General features: G+C 29.0%; 1 protein-coding gene across 1 annotated transcript; it reads left to right on the forward strand.

The window, feature by feature from the left end:
* The first annotated feature begins 688 nt into the window (after positions 1 to 688).
* Positions 689 to 5,733, forward strand: LOC123654019 (dehydrogenase/reductase SDR family protein 7-like). Its single transcript, XM_045589980.1, has 5 exons — positions 689 to 994; positions 1,109 to 1,252; positions 3,557 to 3,776; positions 5,068 to 5,313; positions 5,398 to 5,733. Exons 1-5 carry the CDS (start codon positions 860 to 862, stop codon positions 5,586 to 5,588), a joined length of 936 nt encoding a protein of 311 aa, XP_045445936.1. The 5' UTR covers positions 689 to 859; the 3' UTR covers positions 5,589 to 5,733.
* The last annotated feature ends 3,472 nt before the right edge of the window (positions 5,734 to 9,205 follow it).

Consider the following 9,205-nt stretch of genomic DNA (forward strand, 5'->3'; position numbering starts at 1 on the left):
AAATAAAATGATTAGGTAGGTTTATTTTTAATTTTTATTCTTTTCGTAACTATTCGTGCCGCGAGCCAGTGATGAAAAGTTATCGATTTATCGGTGGAACCCGATTTTGGTGAATAAATACCGATAAAACGATTTTAGGGAGTAAATCTCCCGATGTACTCCATTTTAGCACATGAAAATTAAATTATACTTACGAGTTTTAAGGTTTGTAACACTATTTGTACCTAAGTTGAACTATACTTATATGGTAATTCCCGCAGGCATTTTATATTGGCCTCTTATTAAACAAGCCGATCTAATCTGTCTTTCATAGGTACCGAAGGTTCGCACAGTTATCAATTGCGAGTGAAAGTTGAAACAAAATCAATAAAAATAGGGCTTTTAAATCATATTATTGGACTCAAAACAGCTTTATGACAATGTTACCCAACATAAAAAGAAAAATTATAACTCGATTACAATTTAAGAATACTTATATTTCTCTAGATTTTACTATGTTATAATATAATAATTAAAAATTAAAAATTTAAATAAAGTAATTAATAAATAAATAAATACACAAATAAATACATACCCATTGCATTATGTAATAGATTTTTAGTAATTTCTCGTTCTCTTTTGGTAGAATTTAGTAGTTTTTAACCTCTACAAGCAGTAGATTCGTTAAATGAAATCTGGTCACACTGCTGTGGTCTTTTGGTCGTCTTTTAAACGTTGTAAAGTGTAGTCGTTAGTGTAGGTACATGATTGCATGTTTGCATAAATAAGTACACTTGTGACCTTTAATATTCTTGTATATTGTATATATATGTACATACACTCTTTATATACGTTTAAGTAAAACCTACATACACATACAATGTTCACCATCACAGCTGGCTCATTAAATTGGTATCTCAAATACTTTGGATTGCCTTTATCAATTATTTTTACTATGTTCCGTTTGTGTACCATAAATAGAAATGATAAAAGACGTAATGCTTTACAAGGAAAGGTAATAAAAAAAAAATATATGGAATTAAAGTACTTTAAAATATATTTATATTAGTTTTGGCTATGCCGATATAAATGTTCGCATTTATTACGTTAAGGTAACTTATGTTTTCAGGTTGTGGTTGTGACTGGTGCAAGTTCAGGAATAGGGGAAGCCCTAGCACATATTTTGTACGAAAATGGTTGTAAAGTAATATTGGCATCAAGGAGAATAGATGAATTAAATAGAGTAAAGGAAGAACTGTTATCCAAAAAAATTGTGAGTCGGGTTTATTGTATTAACTTATATCGTAATGACAGTTTATAAATACAAGCCCTTTTCTTAATTATTTAATTTTTCAATAGAAAAAAAAAAATCAGTCTTGCAGTCTCTTAAAGAGTACTAATTATGCAGATAAAAAACATTTAGCAATACTTATTAAAAAATAGAAATTAACTTTGACTAATAAATAAAAAATAATTTCAGCTCAAATATAGATTGTACTTTAGGATAAAAGGAATAGTAGTAAACCCACCAAAAGTAAAAATATTGCTATTTGACTTTTAGTATTAAGTGAATTAGTTTTTTTTTATAAAATGTTATTGCCAGTTGTCTCGTTATCATTTTATTTATCCCATATGTTATGCTATCCAATAGGAATCACCAATTTTTATAGTTAATTTAATAATAAAAAAAAAAACAGTATTTACTCATACATATTTAGGGGTAGTTGCTCTTATACGGCTAATACTACTACGCTAAATGGTAAAATAAAAAATAAACCTTAAATAAGTTTTTTAGTACCTACCTTTGAAAAAATTCTATTTTTTAATTAATTTTAACTTCATTTCATTGATAACATATCTTCTGATTTTTTCTTTTCTTTTACTTCCCCATTTGAGCAATGATATTCAATAAATAATATTGTTGTAGTGAACCCCAAGTATCTCATTGTACACCAAGTACCCACTTTAAAACACTGTATAAAATATTTTATGGATTTGGTAGTTGATTTGGGATTTCTTTCAAACATTGAAAATGTAATTATTTATAAGCCTCAAATATATTAGGTTTTCTTCAGCAAAATATTTCCAAATTCCCACATTAAAATTGTTTTATATAATTGATGACTAAGAAGAACTTACTAGGAAAAGAGAGAATACAATTCAAATACTGAAGTAAAAAAAGGGATTTGTTAGATCTTACATAAAAGTCTTACCAAGGCCAGTGATTATTGTATTAGTTATCCAGATCTAGAATACTATGTTTAGTGATTTCTCAATATTGACAAAAACCATTTAATTCTTTAGTAAGATCTACCTATCCAAAGTTGCCAGTTTCCCAATCATTAGGATTAATTAATGATAAAAAGTGAGAATTGGAATTAAAAATTCCCTATAAGATACGGAATAAAATATTTTCTTAGATTTCATCAAATCAATTAGTTTATTGTTATTAAAATCAATACAAAATACTAATAATTTTTAATTATAACTACAGTTTGATGAATTCACATAATAATATAAAATTTAACCTTCAACAAATGTCAGTAAACAAGTTTTGCTTGTTATTTTCAAATAATTATCTTAATTATGTTCAAATAGTGATATTGTTTATATATCTGTAACCAACACTTTATAATTATTTTATTCATTTATTCATCTACTATTCTTTTTTTATTAGTGTAATATTTAAACTTCCAAATAATCTGCGCTGTATTTACATTGATAAGTAATTAGCTTTCGGTGATAGGTAACTGATACATAGATACTGTCGTGGATTTTTCTTCATAATTATAAGACCTACACATCATTTAAACAAAGTTTTTGTTCATCATTTATAGTTTCAATAGCATTTACAAAGAGTGCCATGACCTACATATACATTAGTAATGTTAAGCCAGCAAAATTGATAAATCAATTCAAAGGAATTAAAAGATTAACCATTACATATAGGAATATCTTTAAAATGTTATTTATTTTAATGTTATATCTTATCAACAAATAATCAAGGCTTTAATTATTAGAACAACAGTTTTATTGATATATAAAAAATAACATGGTATACAAACAATGAAAATGGACTTGGATATGCACTAACACTAAATTTCTAGATTATAAGAAAATTTAAGATTTTATTTTACCTTTTTATTATTATTTTTTAATACCTGATTCAAACCTGCGCTATGGGGTTATAGACCACGTAAAGCAGAGCAGTAGAAACTTATCTAGTATTTGATTTTCTCTAGTTGATGAGTAGTAGTTCCTAAATATATTTTTAGAAAAGCCAGATGTCTTACTGAATTCCAAGAACAAGATTAACCATTATAAGAAACCCTTGCAGAGAAAAGAGTTTCATGTCTTTGGGATATATGTTCATGCCTTATACACTTCTAACTAGATCATTATTCTAGGCTAGTGAAAAAACCTTAAATAAAAAGGATTTTCTTTAAATAATTTTATAAATGTTTAATTACTTTGAGTTTCATGACTTGATATGTTAACTTGTGACTTTCTTAACCTTTTTCAATTTAGCAGGATTAACTGTATCGTGTTGCATAAAAATTTAAATTTAAATTTTCAGACTTTGCCAACCGAGGAACCTATTGCAATTGAATTAGATTTGTCAAATCTTGACCAGTTAGAGCCATTTATTGGAAAAATTTATGAGACTTGTGGGAAAATTGATATTTTAATTAATAATGGTGGAGTATCTCATCGTGGTTCGATTCTTCATACAAAGTTGGATGTGGATAAAAAAATCATGTTAACAAACTATTTAGGATCTGTAGGATTGACAAAAGGTAATTTAAATATGTAATATGTAATTAGAGAATAAAAAATGTCTATACTCTAATATTATAAAGAGGAAAGATTTGATTGTTTGTTTTCTGCATTGAATAGGCTCCAAAAGTACTGAACCAATTTGAAATATTCTTTCATTGTTGGGAAGCTACACTATCCGTGGGTGACATAGGTTATAATTTATTTTTGAAAAAAGTTAAGAATCCTTCTTCTTCTTCTTCTTTTAAATTCTAGATTCCTCTAGGATTTGCCAATGTCCGAGTAATTGAATTTGTTCTGTTATTTTGAAATTGACTCTACTTAATGTGCTGGTTTTGTGAGATTACAAAATTATGTCAGAGAAAGAGAATAATTTAAAATCTGTTGATCCACCTAAAACAAGACACAAACAAATATATACAAACATATATAGGTTAGTATAAGACAAACAATTTTACAGCCTAATATTATTTAGTAAGATAAATGAACATAGGATATCTACAAATGGAGTATGTACAAATGACAGAACAGATTTAAGGTCAATAGGTCAATAAGTTCATTAAAACTCCAATAATATAAGTCAGTAAAATAATAACAAAAAATCATTAAAATAATAATATTTAAAACTTCTTTATATTTTCTTTTTTTAGTAACCGGACACAAATAAAAGCATCACTTAGTTGAATAATAATTTTCTTAATATTGACACCTATATTTACGTTTATGGCTAATGCTCTCTAAATGCCTCAATTAATTATAACGATTTTAACAATACACAAATATACATTCTACAAATATAATGAGCAGACTTTAAGTTTCATATAGCTTTATCTGCCGGTCAACCAAGATGTGTAGAAAAGAATGTTAGGTAGATGTAAAAAAGTGAAGAAGAATGTAAGAGTACAATAACATACATAAATATATGTAGTATATATATGCATATTACTACATAATTATATAAGCATACATACATACATAAATTAGTGTGCACCAACAAACTAAAGTTTCATTACAATATTAAAACTTTAAATAGACCAAGTTTTTTTGACGATTTTTATAAAACTAGTAAACTGAGCTATTAATTATATAATATTCCATTGTTTTTATGTAAATCCTGGGAAAATAAAGAGTTTAATATTAAGTACTACTTTGTTCTTATCTTCTATGTAAGTAGGTTAATGTTGTGAAAATATATGTAGTCAGTTTTAGAATATAAAGATTTAAAATTATAAGAATATAGCATTTAACTAGAACTGGTAAATGAACAACTACATAAATGTATTATAAATAATGATGTAAATTATTTTTTAGCTGTTTTACCAAAAATGGTTGAAAGAAAAAGTGGTCACATTGTATTTATCAGCTCAGTCCAAGGATTAATAGCCATACCTGACCGGTCGGCATATGCTGCATCAAAACATGCTCTACAGGCTTTTGGGGATAGTTTGCGAGCTGAAATGAATCAACACAATATTAATGTATCAGTAGTCAGCCCTGGATATGTTAAGACAGCTGTTTCATTAAATGCCTTAACTGGTAGTGGAGAGGCTCATGCAGGTAAAGTATACTAATATTACTTTTTGAAATATGATGTAAATCAAATTATTAGTGTATCTATTAATTTTTTTTCATTTTTTTCAGTAATGGATAAAAGTACTGCTGCAGGTTTTTCAGCCGAATATGTTGCATTACAGATTGCAAATATGCTTGTAAACAAAGATAAAGAATTAATTATAAGCCAATTTATTCCAAGATTAGCTATAACCATAAGGCATACAATTCCATGTCTATATTTTTGGTTAATGGCAAGAAGAGCTATAAAAACCACTTAAATCCTACAACTTGGGGTCGCATTTAATCTCGTATGGGCCGAAAGGGGAGAGGGCATTGAATCACGAAATATAAGGCGGATAGGGAGGGCTGAAATAAGATATCGCATGTATTTTAGTAGATCCAAACTTCACCCATTTGCTTAACCTTTTGACCGCCACGCCTCAAAACCATTCCCGTGCCCTGTACGCCAAGGCATAAAATAAACAAAAATACCTACGAAAAAAATAGTGCTGCCAAGAGTCGTTATCGAGTACCACACAGTGACTTGTTTTTGCTGGTTTTTATGCAATAAATGACTACTTATATAATCTAGGAAGGTTTATTTTTTAATATTTTTCTTGTGTTATCTTGCACTCGTTATATATACTTACAACAACATAAATAAAAAACAAACATTACAAAAATAATCGTAGTAAAGCACAACACTCTTTTCTATCGCCATGACGTCATTGTCACGACTGGACGACTACGGCGCAGCTGGCCTACGGTTTTGAAACTCTCTTTAGAGACGTGCTGTGTCGCACGCAAGGAAGCCGCAGGCTATATATCGATTTCGAATCGAATCGATATATACATGAAAAGTAATTTAGAAAAAAATTAACCTAATTCAAATTTGTAATTTTTTACCCGACTTCAAAAAAGGAGGAGGTTACTCAATTCGACCGATTCGATATATATTTTATATTTTTTTTATTTATGTTCGGGGATAACTTTGTCGTTTATGAAACGATTTTGATAATTCTTTTTTTGTTGGAAAGGAGATAACCCCGGTATAGTACCATGCTACGGAAACCAGGATTTTATAATGAGATCTCGAAAATCTGCATAACTTTTACTGGGTGCACCGATTGTGATGATTTTTAATTTAATCGAAAGCCGATGTTTATCATGTAGTCACATTTAAATTTCATCCAAACCCGATTACAACTTTTTGATTGATCTTTGATAATGCGTATTTACTTGACTATTTTTTCATCTACCTACGTTGTATTACTTGTCGATATAATTGAAGTTAGTTTTTTTCGTTTGCCTGCAAACTCAATTATTATCTTATTAGATAATAGTTTATTATTTAAGGTTCATTAGAACAGTATTCCACTGTGCCCCGTTCCATAGTGCCCCATAAGGCCAACGTTTTAAACGAGTTTTATAAAAACTTAGGTTATTTTTTGAACTTTCCACACAATTGTCTCAAATAATTAAAATTAATGAAAAAAAAATCACTTACCTATTCTTTAAACTTTTTTACTAAAAAGAAAGTACTTTGAAAAGAAATCTCAATGAATTGAACAAGAATAATTGTGTTTGCTCGAATACAACGTAGATCGACGAAAAAATAGTCAAGTACGCGTAGTCAAAACGCGTTATCAAAGATTACTCAAAAAGTAGATATCAGATCTCAATGAAATTTATATGTGACCACATGATAAACATTAGCTTTCGATAAAATTAAAAATTATCATTAAATCGGTACAACCAGTAAAAAGTTATTACAGATTTTCAAGAGTCCCTACGCGCTGTAATTGGTCGAAGCGTTACCACACGGATTAGTTTAGAATTCAAATTTTTATCGACACTGTTCCATAGTGCCCCGTGTTCCACTGTTCTCCAACTCAGTAGTTGATCCGATGAAGCAAATTAATATAATCGGTGCGGTCGATGCCAGCCTTAGTTTAAAAGAAATATTTACATGCGTTAAATATTTTTTTGCTTAGGTAGCAAATAGTACTAAAACAGTACTGAGTAAGTAGCAATATTTCAAATCAAATATTTCACGACACACGACACGACATGGGTCTTAGAAAAAAAGCTTTTATGAGAGTGGGGGTTAGAGATGATATTGATGCTGCCAGATGATTTTGAGAATGAGAAAGAAAATCGTAATTTCGATCTTAACCTTAGATAAACAAAATGAAAAAAATATTTTTTTTTTTTTATTGTATATTATTAAAATCATCGACGACTTCCAAAATGGGACGATGTTCTAAGGTATCGCTCGTCTTGCACTTCACTAGTTTTCTCGCTATTCGCTTATGACGTCATCAGCGTGTCGTCTATACTTGACAACGGCGTGTAGAGAACGGATTAATGACTACGCGCTAGAGATGCGCCAGATTTGAGATATCAGATTTATTATGGCGATTTGATTGATTTTAGTTGATTTGATTTTTTATTCATTTGCTATTTATGTGTTAGCTGATGATAGTTTTATGTTTTTTACCTTTTGTTTTATTCAAATATTAAATTATTTATAGAAAATATAACACGTTTGAGTTGAATTTTGAATAGCTAATTGCAAAAATGACTTGTAATTATGATTTTTTTAAAGTGCAATAAAGAATATATAACACAAGCATTAAGTTGCTTACTTTAGGAACAGATGACCGTGTGTGTATGTTGTAAATATTTATTTATTTATTATTTATTTATACCTCTTGCGTCACATCCCTAGCGGTCAACTATAGACGACTTCGGCGTTCTGGACATATCATTTACGTGGAATTAAAATGCATGTTTTTATTTCAATGTTTCTCAGTACGTGTAGCTCTAAAAGACTTGTTTTTTATACTCAAATGTTGCGGGGATATTCTATTTTCATAAATGTTGAATTAAAATACTAGAAATATTTTTTTAATTATTTTATTTAATATTTTTGTGGTCCGGGTTTTTTGTCACCTATAGACGTCGCTGGCGCACAGGACTCGCGAGCCCTTGTCAAGTATAGGTGACTACGGCGGTCAAAAGGTTAATGTATGAATTATTTTAGTATATTAAAAAAGTCGCGAAGGTTTGAGTGAAAAATTCCTGGCCAGGCTATATTTATTTCGAAATGGATTTTTTTAAATTTAATAATTCACCTATAAGTTTAAATAATAAATTTAATACCTACTGATAGTATGAAGCCTGTAGAAAATAGATATAATCATCAGAAAAACAGGTATAATCATGTATATTAATATACATTGCTACTAGTTACTTTCACCCACATGTTTGATAAATAAACCTTACATCAAAATGAGTGGTTTTATTGCGAATACTATGACATAGGGTTGCCTGCTCAGTCTGGTTTAAATGGCAGTTGCTGAATATAATATAGCCTGGCCAGGAATTTTAGAACGCTTTCTCAATTTATCTTTAACATACTAAAGAAGATAATTATTTGATTGTATCCATTGAGCTGATGAGTGAAGATCGTGTTTAGTTCAGTTCTTAGACTTTATATTTAGCTGAATGAGTGATTTCTCTAAACTAAATTAACAGCTAACAAACACCCTCAATATCATCCTGGACATTTTTATCACGACAGTAATTTTCCAAAATTTAAGTAGATTGTACCTGTATTTTAAGATTATATTCTGAAAATTTCAATTTACTTTGCACCAAAAAATTACATGTGATTTACGGGTATGGGGAAGAGGGGTAGCCCAAAAATTCAGCACATAACTTCAGATTGGGGGTGGGGTAAAAAGTTGATAAAAAACATCACAAGAATAATGATGGACCCCAATTCATTGATTGAATGTCATATTAATGTTCAATGAGTGTATTTTTTTTAGTCTATAATTTATTGAATTTTGTATTGCCCCTTTTTTAATTATGTGAATAAAAGAGTAAA

The sequence above is a fragment of the Melitaea cinxia genome, chromosome 5 (assembly GCF_905220565.1).
Source record: "Melitaea cinxia chromosome 5, ilMelCinx1.1, whole genome shotgun sequence".
Taxonomy (NCBI): Eukaryota; Metazoa; Arthropoda; class Insecta; order Lepidoptera; family Nymphalidae; genus Melitaea; species Melitaea cinxia.

Bases quoted from the DNA above. Each gene is read 5' to 3' on its own strand.
- LOC123654019 (XM_045589980.1), top strand. From the start codon at position 860: ATGTTCACCATCACAGCTGGCTCATTAAATTGGTATCTCAAATACTTT. The intron at 995-1,108 runs GTAATAAAAAAA...TTATGTTTTCAG, and splicing joins GTAATGCTTTACAAGGAAAG to GTTGTGGTTGTGACTGGTGC. The intron at 1,253-3,556 runs GTGAGTCGGGTT...TTAAATTTTCAG, and splicing joins AACTGTTATCCAAAAAAATT to ACTTTGCCAACCGAGGAACC.